Source organism: Cydia fagiglandana, chromosome 4, assembly GCF_963556715.1.
Source record: "Cydia fagiglandana chromosome 4, ilCydFagi1.1, whole genome shotgun sequence".
NCBI lineage: Eukaryota > Metazoa > Arthropoda > Insecta > Lepidoptera > Tortricidae > Cydia > Cydia fagiglandana.
This window is the reverse complement of record NC_085935.1, coordinates 18124778-18144558: the sequence shown is the minus strand read 5'-3', so window position 1 is coordinate 18144558 and position 19781 is coordinate 18124778. Positions and strand designations below refer to the sequence as shown.

General features: G+C 37.0%; 1 protein-coding gene across 1 annotated transcript; it reads right to left on the bottom strand.

Annotated features, from left to right (window-relative positions):
* Nucleotides 1-6071: 6071 nt before the first annotated feature.
* On the bottom strand, nt 6072-18769 carry LOC134663988 (protein-glucosylgalactosylhydroxylysine glucosidase). Its single transcript, XM_063520546.1, has 14 exons — nt 18470-18769; nt 14962-15293; nt 14368-14673; nt 13844-13944; nt 13545-13680; nt 13052-13199; nt 12422-12569; nt 11372-11462; nt 11203-11290; nt 10696-10893; nt 9920-10088; nt 8979-9150; nt 8339-8479; nt 6072-7743 (listed from the first exon to the last, which is right to left on the bottom strand). The coding sequence occupies exons 1-14, from the start codon at nt 18643-18645 to the stop codon at nt 7643-7645; spliced, it is 2307 nt and encodes a 768-aa protein (XP_063376616.1). The 5' UTR covers nt 18646-18769; the 3' UTR covers nt 6072-7642.
* Between the last annotated feature and the right edge of the window lie 1012 nt (nt 18770-19781).

Genomic DNA, 19781 nt, shown 5'->3' with positions numbered 1-19781 from the left:
ATAGGTACGTCATGTCAGACAAACGTCATACATATGGTTGACATGTGGTTGACCATTGGCCGCCTATTTTCGACAGAGGGGAACGCCTGTTAATGGCGGCTCCATTGTTAATTACTCCGAGAATTTACTCGTAGTCTAAGTGCAATGTGTCAAAATATTTGCTTATGTACAGTAAGCGCCCCAACTTGAAGAGTCTCACGAACCCTCCACCAAAAAGCCGCTCCCATACAATCGAAGTTACGCTCTTATTAGGCGAAATAACGAGACGTTAGACGACTCGCTCCTCGCCCTCCACACCATCAACGCGGCCGAAGTGGAGTTCCCTCGCCTCGCCCGCACCTCCGGCACGGCCGATAAACTACGCAAGTACTTCTCACAGCTAGACTTGCCACTCATTAGGAAGCTGTACAAATTGTACAAGTACGACTATAAGATATTCGACTACGATTTGGATAGTATAGTCGGGTTTGATTTAGGATAAGGTGAATTTAGTCTGCGTTTAATGGTTTAAGTGCAATGTGTCAAAGTCTTACAAAATATTTGCTTATATGTACAATCTGTACAGCTGCCCTGGCCAAGGTGACAATCGCTATCGCCCCGTAGCGAACGAAACGCAACTGTCACTGTCACACCAATATGGATGAGTGATAGAGAGACACAAAGCGATTCGATGGCGAAGCGATAGCGATTGTCACCTTGGCTAGGTCGGCAGGTACGACTATAAAGTAAGAAATGTCTCAGATTGTTCTGAGGTTTTCTTATTTACTATCCGAGGTGTGTCTATTTTTCTGTTCGACGGAGCTCGTTAAGCTCGGTGGCCCGAAAGTTGACGACTTTCCGGCCGGAGGGCAGAAAAATATTCAAAATATCGTTGATGGCTTTTATATATTAGTCAGGTTTGGTTTTAAGCTATAGGTTGAAACCGTTCGTGTTTTTTGAATGGCTCTTAAAACTTATCCTTATTTAGGAATCTGTACAAACTTTACAAGTAAGTATATCTGTAATTAGGCTGCCAATTATAATTATCACCACGAAATCTCTATTGTTTATTTAATGTAATTCAACTGTAGTCCACTGCTGCTGTAGTCTTTAACTAATCCTACCTTTTTTCTAGGCAACAAACATGACAATGCAGGATAGTATTAATATGTGTGTCACATAGTTAATGTTGTTACATTCTTATAGGAATAATTTGGGAACAATGTCTCAGTTACATCCATAGATTTATTAATAATAATTTTAAGCTCAATTGAATACTTATAGGGAGTGTTATTTCCTAGTATATACAGTGTGGAAAGATAAGTCGGGCCCTGGAGGGAAACTACCTTAAATCCTTAAGCTGGCTCATTTTACTTAAAGGAGACATTCCTTTATTTTTAAAAAGAAACAAAACTGCATTAAAAGTTTTTATCTTTTTTTCTTTAATTTGGCTTGTCTAAAAAAATCTTGAGTACTAAATATTAGATTTTATGGATATTTTGTACGACAGACGAGTGTAAGACATAATGTTTCTTGGAGAAATGTTATCATTAACATTAACTGTATTGACTAGTAGAATAAAATTGCGAGATTTTTTTTTTAATTTTTAGTCGGTTCGAGTCCCGGGCGAAGCAAGCGAGTTTTAGAAAATCTTTGAATGCAGTTTTGTTTCTTTTTTTAAAAATAAAGGAATGTCTCCTTTAAGTAAAATGAGCCAGCTTAAGGATTTAAGGTAGTTTCCCTCAAAGGCCCGACTTATCTTTCCACACTGTATATTAACCTAACAACCCTCTATTTGTATTCAAATGTTAAGAATTACCAGTTTATTAGATTCACTTTCTTTTCCTTGTCCATATATAATTAATCATACTTACATCAGATACGCACGAATACATCTACGAGCCCCGATGCAAATTATTTCGTCTAGCTCCACGCAACAATTTTGTTTATTTTAATAAATTTTACACATGAACATAAAATGATCCAGTAATGGGAACCATAATAGTAATGTTTAATGTAATTTATTTTGATCGTATAATAAAATTGCATGAGACTTTTATTGCTGAAAAAACGTACTTTTCAAAAACGTTGTCCAAATCATATTGTCCTCTCCTACAGCACTGCTCCAAGCATGGGCTCGAAACAAAATTGTCAGTACATTGGCAGAGCCCTGTTGCTTTCCCTAGTAATAGCCCTTTTCACATATGTTGTAATCCTACCCGTCAATAAAAAAATAAAAAATCGTAATTTTTTTCTTTCAGTACAAACGGTATTTCTTGTATTTGGATTTAATTATTGCAGAGTATTACCATATAAAATTAAATTACATTAGTATAAGCATTAAATATTAGTAATTTTTAAACTAAAACATTATTTTTGAACAAACGCGAGAACCTCAAAAAATGGTCTCACTAGACGAAAACATGTGCATCGGGGCTCGTACGAGTAAATATGTATAATTAACTTTCATAAACATATATTTTTTCACTTGAAACTGCATGTTGTATGCGTCAGTTATTCAGCCTAGATTCCATTCAATCATGCTTTTATTGAATCTGATCGATACAGTACGAGTAGTCTACCATTGCCAGCAATTAGAATCACTTTAGTTCATTAGTTGTCTAATAGTTGTACTTATAAATTTGATTTGATTCTAAAGAGCTGGGGCCTATCTCACCACTTTAATTTTAAGTATGTTTATGTACGAGTATAATCTATTTCGTGGGCAATGGTTCGCTGTTCGCACATTTTATAGTGTTGTAAAGTAACCAAAACATTTCGGTTCACGGCTGTGTTGCTAAGTAGTTTATAGAAATAATTTAGTTAAGATTTTTTTGGTAGTTTTTTTTTCAGTATGCCTATTTGACACGATTTGTAGATACTTTTAATATTATTTATACAGAACCTTAATTTTTGTAACCTTTATGGCCAAACTACTGATGTACTGTCGAGTTTCCAAAACTACGAAATTTCCACTTGGAAAAAGTTTTCATGTTTGTCTGGGAATCGTAATTTTCCGTTTCCAGAATGAAAGTATCCTGTGAAATTTTCTACAATGTTTCCGTTTTTAGGGTTCCGTACCCAAAGGATAAAACGGGACCCTATTACTAAGACTTCGCTGTCCGTCCGTCCGTCCGTCCGTCCGTCTGTCTGTCACCAGGCTGTATCTCACGAACCGTGATAGCTAGACAGTTGAAATTTTCACAGATGATGTATTTCTGTTGCCGCTATAACAACAAATACTAAAAACAGAATAAAATAAAGATTTAAGTGGGGCTCCCATACAGCAAACGTGATTTTTGACCAAAGTTAAGCAACGTCGGGCGTGGTCAGTACTTGGATGGGTGACCGTTTTCTTTTTGCATTTTTTCCGTTTTTTTTTTGCTTTATGGTACGGAACCCTTCGTGCGCGAGTCGACTCGCACTTGCCCGGTTTTTTTAACTTTCCTCAACTTGTATAGATGTACATATGTTGGCCAAAACAAAATATTCACATTATAACACAGAGCTTTGTCAGGTTTAGTCCATCTATAGTTTTAGATATTAAGTTTCCATGTGGTTTTCACAGATATAAGTACACCTATGGTTGTATAATATAATGTAAACAACATATTGTTAAGTACATTTTACATCTCAATTGTAAACAAATATAATCTAGTCCAGATTTAGAACTAGGATGAACTTTAGCATACCACGAGAGTGGCGGGAAGTGGTTGTTTTATAAATATTATTAAACTAATGAATAATATAAAGTATTCATAGATCAATACGTTTTTCGTTAAAATACAACAATGTATTTTGTTGAATAGAATTGGATTTTGTAGTTCCTAGAATCTGTCTAAACTAACTGCACCGGTTTGGCCAGCGACGAAGTGTGACAGCGTCCAATGTGATGACATATTTTTATATGAATTTAACGTTAACCACACTTGCCAAGTCGGTTTAGTTAGACTGACCTTAGGGGGGTTATCCATCTGTCCAATATCTTGGTTCAATGTCATTGCGTCTCACTTTCTCATTAAGCAAAATATTAGACAAATATACACATTGGACAGGTGGAATACCACCCTTAGACTTGTTATTGAGTAAAAGTTATGTATACTTGATTAAATATTTTCAGTGCCTCGAAGCAGTAGGTACAAAAATCTACCTATAGCGGAAGCAGTTATAAAGTTGATCCAAAAAATTTTTATTAAGCTCTGAGCTTCATCACATATGTTCCTTGAGTAATTCTAAGCATTTCAACCCTGGGAGGCAATAAGAAATGTGCGTCTACTCGGATTTGTAATGGATTCAAACTTTCAACCCCTTTTTAACCCTGTTAGGGGATGAATTTTCAAAAACGCTGAATTTAGTTTTCTTGTATTTTAATAATATATCTTTTCTACTAAGTTTCAAATTCCTATCTTAAAATAAAACTTTAACCCCATACAAACTTTCATCTCCTTTTTAACCCCCTTAGGGGTTGAATTTCTCAAAATTGCTTCTTATCTCTTATACAATTTATAAATGTAAGCTAGAGTGCAAGTTTCAACTTTCTATCTTTTATAGTTTCGGCTCTGCGTTGATGAATCAGTCAGTCAGTCAGGACACTTGCATTGTACCCCACCCTCCCCGACTAGACGCACGCTTCTTTTTGCCTCCCAGGCTAGAAATGCTTAGAATTACTCAAATATCAGATGTAATGAAGCTCATAGCTTAATAAAAAAAATTTGGGTCATGTATGGCAGCGATACATAACTGATTCCAGTACTACTGAGTTAGTGATTAATAGGTTCATAGTGAATATAATATTCAAATTAGGTTAAAAATATAAGATTATCTCTTAGTACATTGTAATTGTTATTGTTAACAAAAGTTATCTCTGTTTGCATATTGATGAAGCGTAAACTATGTACGGAAAGTTTGGGATATTTTCGGTACTGTTTATATTTAACCCGTCATTTTTGACACTTTAAAAGCATATCGCTATCGCTTTGGCATTGGGGCATTCCGATAATATAATTTATATTATGATTTAATTAAAAAGGAATATAATGAATACGTATAGTTCGTTTTTTTAGCATTAGAAATAAGGTAAACAATCTTGATGTGTCTTTTAATTGAAAAACACATTTCAAAAATAAGTTACGGCAAATATGTAACAGTTATGATTCTAATACGATCATTTATATTCTTCTGCTTTCATAAGTAATAGTTTAGATTCATAATTGTTACATATTTGCCGTAACTTATTTTTAAAATGTGTTTTTCAATTAAAAGACACATCAAGATTGTTTACCTAATTTCTAATGCTAAAAAAAACGAAGTATAATTATTTTTATTAATTTCAACAGTTTCGATCGATCCAATGATGACGTAGTATCGAAGGCGGTTTCATACTAGCGTTGTTTTCGTTTCGCTACAATTGGCCTGTACGTGCCTGCACGCGCTTAAAACGCCCTAGTCTAGCCCTAGTCTGAAACCACCCTAAAAGTGAAAAGGTTTCACAGTGGGTCAAGAATTAAGTTGTTCGATAGTACTTAAGAGCCAACAGGAGTGGTCATTTCTCCATACAAACGTACTCCTCGTTTTCCTCCGTGGTTTTTGAAGCTAGAGCAATGATTTTTTCAACACAGATTAATATTGTCAATATCTGTGTCGGACCGTTTTGCTTTTTTTTGATATTTTTGTTTTTTAAGGCGCTAGAGCCCTTCAAAAATTGCCAAAATGGCCTAATTGACTATGCCGCAATGAGAGGCGTGGCATTCAAAACTGATATCAATTAGCCTAAAAAACAAAACGGTCCGACACAGATAATTTCATAATCATTTACATTTCCAAATTTGGTTACGATTGGTTAAGTTTTGGAGGAGGAAACAGAGGAGTACGAAACCTCGATTTTTGAGATTTTTACGCAGGATTTTTCGCCTTGTCCTTATCGCACTACTTTTAGGTGCCGCTTCCGTTAGCGAGACGGGTATATTTACCTAAAATATTTAAAACTCAGCTCCTGTTTCGTCTTAAGTACAACTAAATTGAAGTCTGCTGATTGACACACATCGAGAAGTGCAAATTGCACTCTTAACTAATTTGGTACCTAACTTTCTTAATATAATTATCAATGGTATGCTCTTTGCACATCTGACCTTGCATTTGCTGATACACCTGTTATTGGACTCGTTTTAAGTATTTCGTAACTGCACACGTGTGCTCTGGTTTATCTATCGATGTGATGTAATATCGTACCTGTTTGTACAATTTTGATGGTAGGTAGTAGGTATCATTTGGGGATTTGATGATAGATATTTTAGATCTAACAATTACCTACGTGAATTTTCGTTTCATTCCTTTACATATTAAATAAATATCAGGGACATTTTACACAGATATTATTTCATTTATAATAATTATTCTTACAAAATCATGCTGCCAAGTTTCACATTTTGTACGTAGTCAAGATATTAAATATTGTTACTATTTTTTTTAAGCCAAAAACAATTTAAAAATGTCCTAATTAAGTTAGGTATGCCAACGTGAGAAATATCACAATATTTATTATACTCCGGTGTTCCTTTAAAGAAGACGGTTATTAAAAATGATTTTAATAGACAAAAAATTGTTATTGAAATTGGATTTGTATATTGTGAATATCTGTGAAGTTGTTCAGTACTACTGTACAGTCAGCAGCTGAAGTAGCTAAGCGGGTAAGGATATCAAAATGATCTATACGCGACTTTATTGTTAGGAGAATAAGGCACTGGTCCCACCGCGAGCTAGTAAGCTATGAGCTATCGGCTATAAACACGAACAAAAGATAAGCACTCCCGTGTAAATAAAAGAGACACGGCGATAGTTATAGTTACTCGCCCAGCGGTGAGCTATAAATATATTAAATAATTAAAAAACTTTACCCGCTTAGATACTTCTCATGCTGACTGTAATGAGTAAGTCGGTAGTTATGTTGGTACTTTGTGTGTGGTATAAAGTTGATGTAAATGTGTTATATGAATGAATAGTATTTAGCTTATGTAATTATCATCTAAGTACTCATTAAAATGGTGCTAATTGTTATATATATTTAATTGTAATTGCAATGTTTGTAATTTAAATATACTTAATTGATCATTAGTGATCCAAGGGTGATAGACATTAATGATGTTATTATATGTTAATTATTTTAATCTCGCACGAGACTGTGCGCAATGAGATTGTAAATATTTTTTGATAAAATGTACATTCGGATTAAAAAATATTATTACAATCGAAATAAAACAAACATTTTATTTGATATTATTTAATTTAAAACCTCTTCCATGTTTTTTACAATTTGGTATTTGGTGGACGGACACCACAAAATTGGTCTTCTATGTATCAAATGATAAAATAAATCTCAATAAAAATTCTAGCAACACGTGAATACTTTTTACAATAAGCAATTTAAAGCACGTATGCTAGCAACAGACACCTATAGTTACAATTTTCTGAAAAATTTCACTATCTCCAACCAAACAAAGAATACATAAAATATATCTTGGCGGTCTTTTTCCTTACAGCTTTCAGAACCGCTGGTTCAAGCCAAAGATTTACATATTGGACTTCATGTATTGTATTACGTTTTTTAACTTGTGCCGCTCTTAAACTTATACTGTTCCTCACACTTAATTAAAATAGCCTAATTAATCTATGGTCTCAGGTGGTTTCTACCGATGACGTCAGCCGGCAGTTTACAGTCCTTCCACGGCACAGAGCGGATCGTGAACGGACCGTCTCCAATTAATGTTACTGAAAATACCAGGCATGTTAATTTGTTATTGATTATTTAGATATTAGATTGACTGGGACTGGGCTGGCCATGTCTGCCGCATGCCGAATGACTTGGGTTAAGATAACCACGGAGTGCCCCACGAGTCAAACCGAGGATCCGGCAGACCTCGTTGGCGATGGCGAGATAACTTGGACTCCTTTTCGAGAGACTGGCCAGACGTAGCTCAAAACCGGGACGTGGATGAAGAGGGGGAGGCCTTTGCCCAGCAGTGGGACACAATAAGCTAACAATAATAAAATAATAGACTTAAATAAATGTTATGTATAAACGAATTGACATGTTCCTTGCATATTAAAAAGGCAAGATCTACTATCGTACAGCAAGGTTTTACATACGAACTTCAGAAGCCGTAGCCAAGATAGCAATCGTCGATAAACGAACCGACAAAAAATAATTCTGGGAATATAATGGGACCCTGGGTTAAGATTACCTGCACCTCCAATTGCTTAAGCCATATCTCAAACGAACGGTAAATGTAGGTACTTAATACTTAGGTATACAAGAAGGCAGCTGTATTGATCGGATACCTAGTTTACGTTATGTAATACTTACAGGTCATTTTCGCAGCTAAAGTGATGTTGTTCTTTCCATCATCGTACTTAAGTGGCCAGTTGTCATCGACAGAAGCAACGAACAACGTCGTCTGCGACTCTTGAGTGTCCAGAGTTAGGCTGGCGCCGAGGTATTTAAGACCTGGAAAACAGAAATATCTGATCATTAACTCCATAATGAACGTACACCTACGTATACCTACTTATAGCGGATTGCCGCTATAAGTAGGTGTACGTCTAAGAATTGGCACTACTGGTCCGACTAAGGGCCAGTTGCACCAACCACATTTGACAGACTGATCAACGTCAGCTGGCGCGCCCCAGCGCTTTACTATGAAACTTTCCATACATAAAAATTTAGCGAACTCTTTAAACGATACGAACAATTTGGTGCAACCGACCCTAAGAATTGTCTTACCACGGACCAGTAGTGTTAGACGTTTGGCATCAAAACACATCTTGATCTAATAAATGTTTGATTTGGTAGTGGAACTCGAGTGGGGACCTCTATTGCTACCCAGCAATGTCCACTCCAAGGTAAGCTACGTGCATAATTTGGAGTGTCTAATGTTCTCATATTTCTCATAAGTTAATGGATCTTAGCTAAAGACCCTTCCAGGTACCTTTATGCTAAACATTACCTCTTATTCTCAATCTTGTGGAATCAGGTGGCAACTGAGGCTTGTAGATGACCAGCCTATCGAGGTGTATGCTCACGCCGCCGTACCCAAACGCGAGCGCCTGCAGAAACCCGCCCATGCCAGTGAAGAAATTTGTTGCACCGATTTTTGGACGCCGGTTCTCGCTCCACACCTGGAAGATATTAAAAGTGATTAGCTCATATCATCGGCGTAGAAAAGCATTTTTGAATTTTTGCTAGTTACCAATTTTTTTCTAACTTCGATTAATTTTCCGCCACTTCGAATTTAGATAGGACTGCATTAATGCCTACTTGAAGTTGGAGCTGAATCATTTTTAAAATATTATTATGCGACTTTATCTAGGAGATTTTGCTAGCGTAAGCCTTGTAAAGTTTCATTGAAAAATTATCCCAGCCGTTTCAAATCAATTTCAGTTAAGTAAATACTTTCTCATTTTATACGGCTCTCTCACATACTTACCTCATCTTCACAGCTTCGTGATTCGTATGTATTTTGAAACTCATACAGAGTGGCTTAATTCAACAATAGTAGATTGTTAACCAAGGGTGGAAAGTGAACTAGTTACTTTTACCCGAGTTAAACACTCTACCTTTCATTTCGACTATGAGGAAAGTTAAACACGAGAAATGTAGGTTTATTATTGGTCAGTATAATTCTTTAGAACAAATTATTAACAGATATATAGGCAAACTACATAACTAGAAATCACTCGCATCACTTGAAAATGTAAACGGCGCCAATTTCAGTCATGCGGAACCTGATATGAGAGCTTATAATATGGCATATATTGCTGTTAGCCGTAGCTCGAAGTAAAAATTAAAAATAAATTACTGTCCACCCTAGGGTGGGAAATGCAATTTTCCAATCGGTTATCAGCTTATGAAAGGTAAACTTTCCGAGCAGGAGAGATGAAAAAGTACCTTGAAAGGCTCTCTAACGTAATCCTCATAGCTCTTGTTGAACATCGTCGCAGCCTTCCGTATGTCCCCTAGTCGCAGAAGCCCTATCGCATGCATGCTCCAGGTCATTGCCGGTCCGCTCTCTCGTGTCACCGATTCGTAGTATGAGAGGTCGTTTGCTCGTGTTGTCCTGAAAGATAATTATGAGTAGGCTCTATGACGTGAAATGGAAATGTGACGATTTTTTTGGAGTTTTTGTACTTTAGCCAGTAGTCGATGGAAAAGGTCTTTGGCTAATAAACTTCTGGTAGGTATAGTATGAATTATCTCAGGTGATTTTTTCGGGCTCGGACCCTAATCTGTTAAACAAAAGGTATTGTTTCCTTTATTCAGTGGTTATAATGCTTACTGCTAATAGCCCCGACGTAAATAACGGGAACAAGCCCGTTTAAAAAGCAAATTTGCCGTTCTAATTATATGGTTCTAAATATATTAATGAAACAGCCCATTTGGAGATAACACATTTTTGTTATCTCCAAAAACAAGACCACCCTGATTGTTCTCTGAACAAGCTATCATATGAATTTGAACCTTAATACTATCACGATAGTTGCTTTTTAAACGACATGGTTGCTTTGGCACGTGCTGTAGACCGCTCTTAAAAGAAACAAAGGCTTTTGTTAACGGATTAGCACCGGAACTCGAGAAAATCACCTGAGATATTTCATACTATACAACATCTCTTGCCACTGTGAGGTAGATAGGACTATTATTATAAAAAAAAAATATGTATCTACCTGTTCATTGGATATTGTAGCGGGAATCCCAGCAGCACAGCGTCTGCCTGTTTAATACTTTCTCCTCTTTTATAGCCCTCGTATTGCGGATGGTAGTCATGCTCTGGGTCGTAGGGCAGAGCCAGACTCCAAGCGATGTCTGCCCACTTTTCTGCATGGTCTGTGATGAAGTAAGACTTGCAGAGACAAGAAACATATCTGGAAAAATGGAGGTGTAGATAAGTACTTATTGCTCTCATCAACTTTCCAAAAATCTTGCCTTGACAATAAAAAGGCGATGGAGTCTAATATATTTATTTGTTAGCCTGTTGTGTCCCACTGCTGGGCAAAGGCCTCCATCTCTTTCTTCCACGCGTCTCGTACGTAGAAGGAGATGGCGGCACGATCTTGACGTCTTTCGGAAAGGTTGGCCTAATATTGCCATATAATCTAATATAGCGCCAAGAAAATGAAAGTAGTGATGTGTGAAAATATAATTTTGTCAGTGACCATATCATAAGTACTTACTGTGCTAAATAAAGTGAGTAACCAGCAACGACATTAGTGAAAACTGAGTTTCTAACATCAGCGTGGTCTTCATCCGGCCCCATCACATCTGTAAAACGATTTTAAGGATTAATCACCAAATCACCTTGGTATCGAAGGACATTAATTAAGAGTGGGACTATGGTCTTACTCGAAATATCGAAGAGCCCCGTGGTAAAGTTTATCACAGCCCGAGATGCCCAAAAGTCAGCGATGCGGGTCACGATATCGCATCCGCCATGCTGAAAAATATAAAAATACCTCATTTCTTCTGAGCCACTTGTCAGTGAAAACTCACGGCAATTTTGGCTTTAGGCAGGGTTGGGCAAAATACTGGCTTCCACGTATTTCAAATACAAATTACAAAATACATTTTTAAAAGTATTTGAAATACCAAATACAAACTACTTTGGTGACTGGTATTTGAAATACAAAATACAAATTACAGTGTTTAAAATAATGTATTTCAAATACAAAATACAAAATACTTTTAATTCTTTTTGTCTAATCGTTTAGTTTGTTTAACGAATATCCTTTCCTAAAAACGTATAGGGTCATTGCGCTTGTTTTCGTCCAGCTCTAGTTTTCATCCACTTGACGAAATTTGAATATAAACCTACATTGCTGCAAATAGTAAATTAAAAATGAAATATATTATTTGCCTATCTGTCAAGTGGTCGAAAACTAGAGCATGGACGGAAACTACTGTAATGACTCTATCCCCTGGCTGTTGACGAAAAGTTCCGCGCAGAATAACTCGCGCATGGTACATATTTGCCCTCGTACAAGTTGTACATTATATTTAAAAAAAAAACGTTCCATTTTAGGATCATAGAATTTAATAAAATGTATTTTGTAGAAATGTATTTTGAAGCTTGAAGTATTTGAAATACAAAATACAAAATAGATGTGAGTGCAGTATTTGAAATACCAAATACAAAATACTTTTCCAGGTAGTATTTGAAATACAAATACAAAATACTACAATGTATTTCAAATACGTATTTCAAATACATGTAATTGAAATACTGCCCAACCCTGGCTTTAGGATTACCTATATAGCAGTGTTTTATCTTTATTAAATCTTGCTCAGATCAAGTCTCCTGCAATGACCTGGCTACCATTGGAGGAAACTCAGTCAAGTCACAGCTAAGCCAAGCCCCAAAATCCAGCAGAAGGTAATGTAATAAAAACAAGACACCTTCAACCAATGCTCGTCCCGTGTGACGGCGAGATATTGTCGCGCTGCAAAAGCGATGCACCCCGAGACGTGCTGTTCAAACTCTGCCACTGCGGGGCAGCATGGCTGCGTCACTTCGCTGCCCGTGTACGCACTCTCCCACGGGTATCTGGAGGAAAAATCAGTTTTGGGATATTTAACTATCATCAGTTTTTAGTTACCTAGGTATCATTCTTAAACATGATGCTAGCCACAATTAGTAGCTGTAAATAGGCATCATGTTGTTATTATGTTATATACTCAAATGGTATTAAAATAGAGTTGTTCATAGCCATTCCAAATCGATAGCTTCAGTAGTTCTCGAGATATTTAGCGATGTGACAGACGGACAGAGTCGCACCATAAGGGTTCCTTTTGTACCTTTTTGGTACGGAACCCTAAAAACACACGAGAGCACAATTGCATATGCATTCGATTGCACCACATCACATTTCGTTTTACTTTAGAAACTTTTTTAACGATATTGCATCCAGGTACGATGGTCCAAAGATTGTGGCTGTTCTCAAACTAGTAAGTAGCTAAAATTATTTAGTCTGAAGCATTTCTGCAGCCATTTAGAAGAAGGTATTTAGCAAGAAAGATATTGGGTACCTGTAACCCTTATGACCAGTTTCATGTGCGAGGCGCTCGGCGACGGGAGCAGTGTCTAGCCGGTACTGCAGCAGTAAATTTGCATATCGAGGGTACAGGAGCAGGATGGTTGGAAACATCCACGTTTCCGTGTCCCAGAAGTTGTGGCCTGTAATTTTATATGTACCATAAAATAAGCTATATTATCGTTGAAATCATATTTAATAAATTTTATGAAACGTTCTAGCTTTTAGCTGACTTGATTATCATTTTGCCCAATCTTCCCCGAGAGCAGGACGGGAGGATGTTTGACACCGTTACCTATATGATAACGACTTGGGAGAAAACGTTTACTCTATGACACCTTAACCTGTAATTATCATGACGATGAATTCTGTCCATCATATCATTTCTACGAACTAGACGAGCGGGTACTCTAACTATCAAGTATTTGCCGAAGAATTTTAAATAACTAATTAAACTTCACTTTACTGTTTCACAGGTTCTCCTTTACCTTCATAGTCTTCAAATGTGCCGCCTCGAGAAAGGCCAGTGGGGCTGAGACCGAAGAACCGATCTTGCGGATGGCTGGTGGACTCGGAAGGCAGAGCGCTCAGGAAATAGTACCAGATGCCGCTTACTATCTTCGACTGTAAAAGTGAAATGTAAGTAAGGTAAAGTACTTTTAAGCAAAACGCTTCGTCAATTTTTTTTTATTATCTTACGTATACCTACAGTCTAAGCCCTGGGAGCCTCGGTTGCCCCCACACTCCATCAGCTCTAGATGGCAGAGTAAATCGTAACACAACTTACCAACTGCAGGTTTCCCTCGATATCCATACCCGCTTGTGTGTACAGCTCATGCCACGCATCCACGTGCCTCTGGTACAGAACCTTCGTGTCTTCCTGTAATACTATGCAGACTTTACTATTTGAGCTCTTTGTAATTAAACATTTAGATGTCATAAACTAAAAGATCGGTCAAGTCTTTATAGTAAATATAACCATAGAACTTTCATGTTCAAGCAATCAATTTTTGTAAGTAGGTACACATTTTTTACGCATTATTTTTACGCGAAACTTATTCCATCCATGGAACTCATCTTATTGATATTGATTTGGGTATTCTTAGCGTACAGTCATCAAGTATAAAAATATGGGTAATTACATTACGTAAGAGCTATAGGGCTTATTTTTGAGTAAGATGTATTGTGTGCACCAATAGTCAAAAACGTTTACAAAATGTGTGCACCATGACGTGAAAATGTTTGGTATCTGCATGACTGACTTGAACGCTCAAAAACCGATAAAAACAAAAGGAAACCATTTACACCAACCTTTAAATAGCTCTTCTCTAGCCACAGTCCTGTTCTTATCTACAGTCATCGCAAACGTAAACACCTTGGATCCGAGCTGAGGAACAACCAAATGATCCGGCACTGACGTCCAATACACGCACACATTTACAGGTAGAGGCTGATACTCCAGGTCCTCTGATTCCCTGGTCTTCCCGCAGCTAGACTTGATTGTTCGTCCGTGGAATACCTCCGGAACGGGGGGTTCGAAATTGATGTCATCACTGGTTTCGGAGCCTGGCATTAGTTTTACGGCAATCCATATGTCGCGATGTGGCCGATTTGGATCTGAAATAAGCGCCTGGTGAAATAAAATAGCATGAGTGTTTATGGGATATATCTCTAAATTGACTAGGAGCCTGATATATTCGGCTTACAATCATTGATTTAAAAATGGTATTTTACTTATGCTGCACATTAGACACCAAGAACGCCTAAAGTCATCGCAAGTACTACCTACTCGTGTATACTCGTATAGCGCCAAGAATCAGAAATCTTCATACTTTCGGACAAAGATTGAAAATAGCTACTTAGCTAACTTTTTCATGAATTAAACTTGCAATTGGCGTTACTTACCAGCATACGTCTTAGACGTAACTTCAATCTGATTAACAATAGCTCTAGTGTAAAACCTATGCGCGAATATCCTCTGCGTTACCACGGACCGGTCCCTGTCGACTCTCACAGTAAACACGCCGTCTCTTGTGTTCAAACTATACACAGGGGCGAATGGTCGGTGAGTCAGCGTCGAGTTGAGTCGCACGTTCGCCCAAGCGGGGATCCGGGCTCTGTGGCTCTCGCCTTTGTGGCCATTGTAGAGGCCGTTGAGATAGACGGTGTCGGAGAATATGTTGGTGGCTATGTGCCCGTTGCCGATGGAGGGCATGAAGCGGTCTTCGGATGGGAGGCTGTGAAATAAACGTGGTTTTGCGATAAATGCACCGGTAAAAACTTACTAGAATACGACTTGGACTAAGACAAGCCACTTAAATGTTTGAAAATGTAAGTAAAATAAGTATTGTATTGTCTCTAGGTACCTCTTACTAGGTCCTTTCTCAAATATGTTTGACCCTATTACAGGGTGCAAGATACTTTTGGCGTTGACTGTAACATGTTACTGTAAACGGTAATTCTACCCATTAAGAATATTCTCAGAAGACATTATAACATATAACTATAAATTAAATATTACTATACAATTACGTGCAAATGTACATAGCTTAGTTACCTACTGTGCGAATAAAATACAGTTATTAGACCTAAGATCTGCAAAAGTTGCGATTTACAGTAGAAAGCCGGAACGGTATGGGTGTTTGCTACTATTTTATTTAAAGGCGCCGCAAATAAATAAGTTTATTTAAATCTGCAATACTTAATAAATGTGTGTGATATTAAAGTAATTAAACAGGACGACCCGGTTAAGCTTATTTCCCGAAAAAACTTTTCGTATTAATGTTATTTTCATATTCCTCTACACCTTTATTAGATTAAACCTTCTGAACGCGCGTAGTCCGCTGACTACGCGTCCGAAATATATTTACAAAAAGCGACAGTTATGTTTTTTTTTATATGTGAAACAATTACAATGTGTAGATAATTCTGAACGTGAACTTTTATTATCTCTAGGTACTTATGTAGATATGTAAAACTTTACACTAACGTCAACTTATCATTTATTAACACATTCTTTCAATATTTTTTGGCAATTCTAACAGTTTAAAAACAATTGATGACGGGGAGTCCCCAGCTCAATAACTATGTATATGTATAATAACTATGATAGTGTGTCGATATCAAGTAAAATAGACTGTGACACACGGGAAGATGTACCTAACTACGACTTGCACTTATTTATTAAAAAAAAAAATTTTTGTTTATATTCTAATAAAAAATATTTGCACAGCGAATAATCATGTAAAGTACAATTAATACTTATAATAACCAACGTCTGTGACGCAAAAGGTATCTTATTGTAAAAGCCCGAAGATTTTGCCTAAAGCATTAGGTATAGGATCATCCATAAACATATTAATCACATGGGCCGGATCTTCAAATAAAAAAGTAGTGCCTATCTATTTAATGAGCATATACCTACATTTTTTAGACCGTTATAGGGCAAACCTCTCATATGATATCTGTATACGTACTTCGCTCAAACACAGTCAGAAAGGAAGAGCTTCACTCCTGCTCTACCGTCTTTCTGTGCACAAACGCCAGAGTTAAAAGCGCTTGTAGAATCTTACCTGATACTTATGGCTCTGCTGCACTATGGGCTAACGCCGGCCACTCCAAGGGACGCATTTATGCGTTAGAGGGAGCAAGTGATATTGCTATCTCATTCTATCGCATGGCTGCGTCCCTTGGAGTGGCCGGCGATGGCCCATCGTGTAGAGGAGCCATTAGACGGTCTTCGCCACATTGACTTTAAGTACTTTAGAGCCTGTAGATTAGATTAGCCTTCTAGAACGTTTGAGTGGTGAATTGGTGACTCGTAATAGCCTCACCTGCATTTGAAGTCTAAGGGCCTACCGCAGACCAAGTTCAACGTGTTGTCTCTCTGTCTTACTTGTAAGTTCGTACGTAAGTGTGACAGGGAAACAACATGTCGAAACGTGACGTGGTTCGTGGTAGGCCCTCTGAGCTACAAGAGTTTGACTAATCTAGGTTATTGAGGAAGTCTAATTTAAGCCTTAGATGGGATCGACCCATGCCATAAAAATTTCTGATGGAGATAAATGTGTCTAATACCTACTATAAACCCAGTAGAACGACATTAGATGATATAGTCTGCAGACCCATCAAGTCTAAGTTTATAATTAAAGTTCGGTCTGTAGCCTTTATGTAGCCAGAGGTAGTGCATAATTATTTTCCATCGTATTTTCACGGAAACTTACGAACGTGTCTTGCTATTTCTGTCAGTCTCGGTACAAAAAGTATTGATTTTGACTGAAGTAGCATGACAAATAGGTAAGAACGTTTTGAAAAAATACGATGGAAAATAATTAGAGTTAGACCAAGAAAAGCCTGCAGCGATTTTGATAGCCCCCGCAGTGCAAGTTTTATTCATAAGTACATCATAATTTCATAAAAGTTTGACTACGTTTGACTATGCACTACATTACACGCTTATTGTAGTTTGCGTTCCATCATTATGTGTAGAAAATCGCAATTATAATCTTTTCTTCGAAAATACAAATTATATAAATACGAATAATTTTTGACGCGCCGCCTCCAATATCTACAAAACAATTTTAAACGAACTCGATGCAAACTCTAAATAGGTATAAAATTATATGATAAATAAATTCCAGCACGTGACTCACTTTGTCCATCATCATTATAGGTATTCATTATCTTTGCTCATTTTAATGTGCTACGGCCATTTTGATTCTAATGTCACATTACTTTAAGTGGACGAAGAGATTCAAATGATCTTAATTTGACGTTATTTCTTATATAGCAACATTAAAGTAACTTGAAATTTAAAAACATATTGCCTGCCATTGAAATTAATTAGTAAAGAAAGATAAAACATTTGCCGCTATTTTTTTTTTATAATATGAAAGGACTAAGATATTAAACAGTCATTCAGCTTTATTGGATTCTGCAAACTGTAAATAATCCTAATGTGTAGGTATTTTGAGTGAAATTCTTCAAATCACTTGGGCCTGTGGCCACTCCCACTCAGGTAAGACTACTTAGGGTCAATCGCTGGTCAATTTGTAATTAATAACATGCAAACGGGAGTACCTATCTTCGCAACGTCTGGCTACACCTGGAGAAGGGGCCTTTATTTTCTTACTTGAGCGATTATTTCCAAAAGATATCCACTAAATCAAAAAATGCTTTTAAGACCTTTAGCTTTAGGCATTCATTTTATATGACCTATCGGACTACATCCCACACCATAGAATTAAAGCATATAGAAATTCATACTCTTTATTTTTATTTCACCATTTTTTCGGCGTGAACCCGCGGACAGATAGACAGACAGACATAGACAGGGCAAAACTATAAGGCTTCCTAGTTGTTGGCTACCTATTTATATCATTTTTAAAGAGTAATGACTATCGAAATAACGTACCTATGAGTAGAAAAAATATGCGGGTCATCACTAACATCCTCTGCTTCCTCCGGGCCTTTTTCCTCCATACTAGAGCCGGCGCCTTTCGTGGTCAATACTACCACCACAACCGCCGCTAAAGCCAAAACGCCCAGCATCGCCGCCACCTGCTTGTTACGCGCCAAAAAGCTCCACATCCAAACGTAAAAAACGCCACAGATTAGAAAAAAAAAACACTTGAATTAGCGGCAGTTTGTTTTTAAATTACTTTTTTAATTTATCCAGGCGATGGACCGCGGAGCGCTCTCGTGTGTCACCGGCCGAGAGCGCAGCGATATTATGCGACCTGTATGACATGACACACTTTGATTCTATTAAAAAGATAACATAGTGTATTTAACAGGGTCGTCGCTTATAACGGAACTGACATTATCCTGCGGTAATGAGGATGTTTGTATTCTTCAAATACCAAAAAAACGCCCAATCGATTAAATTGAGAAAATAATAAATCTATCTTAAAACTTTTTTGCGTAACGTAAATTATATTATAAATTTCAAAATAGATTTCAAGCTTTTTAATTCGTGCTATATCGAAACGTCTCTTTACAGCAAGGCCTCCTCACAGAATTAATAATGAATTTTAATATTTGTATTATTTATTGAGGTGCAATACCTACCTACTCGTATACTCTGAGAAAATACCTTCCAGCTCTTGAGTATCAAAGTTAAAGTTTTCTATTCAATAATGGCCTCTCCAAACATCACCGATAATCGCATGCGATTTGCGATACATTGCGGCATTTAATCGATCGATTGAAATTGTTGCTCCGACTATTATCTAAAACCGCATGCCTTTTGTTGAAAGGTCTTTAGGAACCTTAAGGTAACCTCATTTTATCTTATTGGTTTATTTTTGTCTACGATCGACAACCCTCGACGGTGTGGTCTCATCTAGCCACATAATCCAATTGTCGTTTCCTGATTGCATTAACTGGACCATCTTATTTGACCGGTGGTCAAAAATTGAACTAATTCATCTCCATATTAATTTAACAATTACGTATACACGACAGCGCCACACGTAACTGTTTGGGGAAGATGGGAAGAAATTGTAAGAAATATTTTATGCATATGGCAATGGAACGTGCTGAGATCAATGACCTTTTTAATTAGGTAGATACTCTTACGTTAATTCGGCGATATCTTATACCAAACTACAGTTAGGTAGTATTGTGATATTACAGCACCAGATATTCGAGTAAGTAACAGTACGACAACATAACATAGAGTATGTAGGTATAGGTTTTATAGGTAAAGTATATATATTATATTA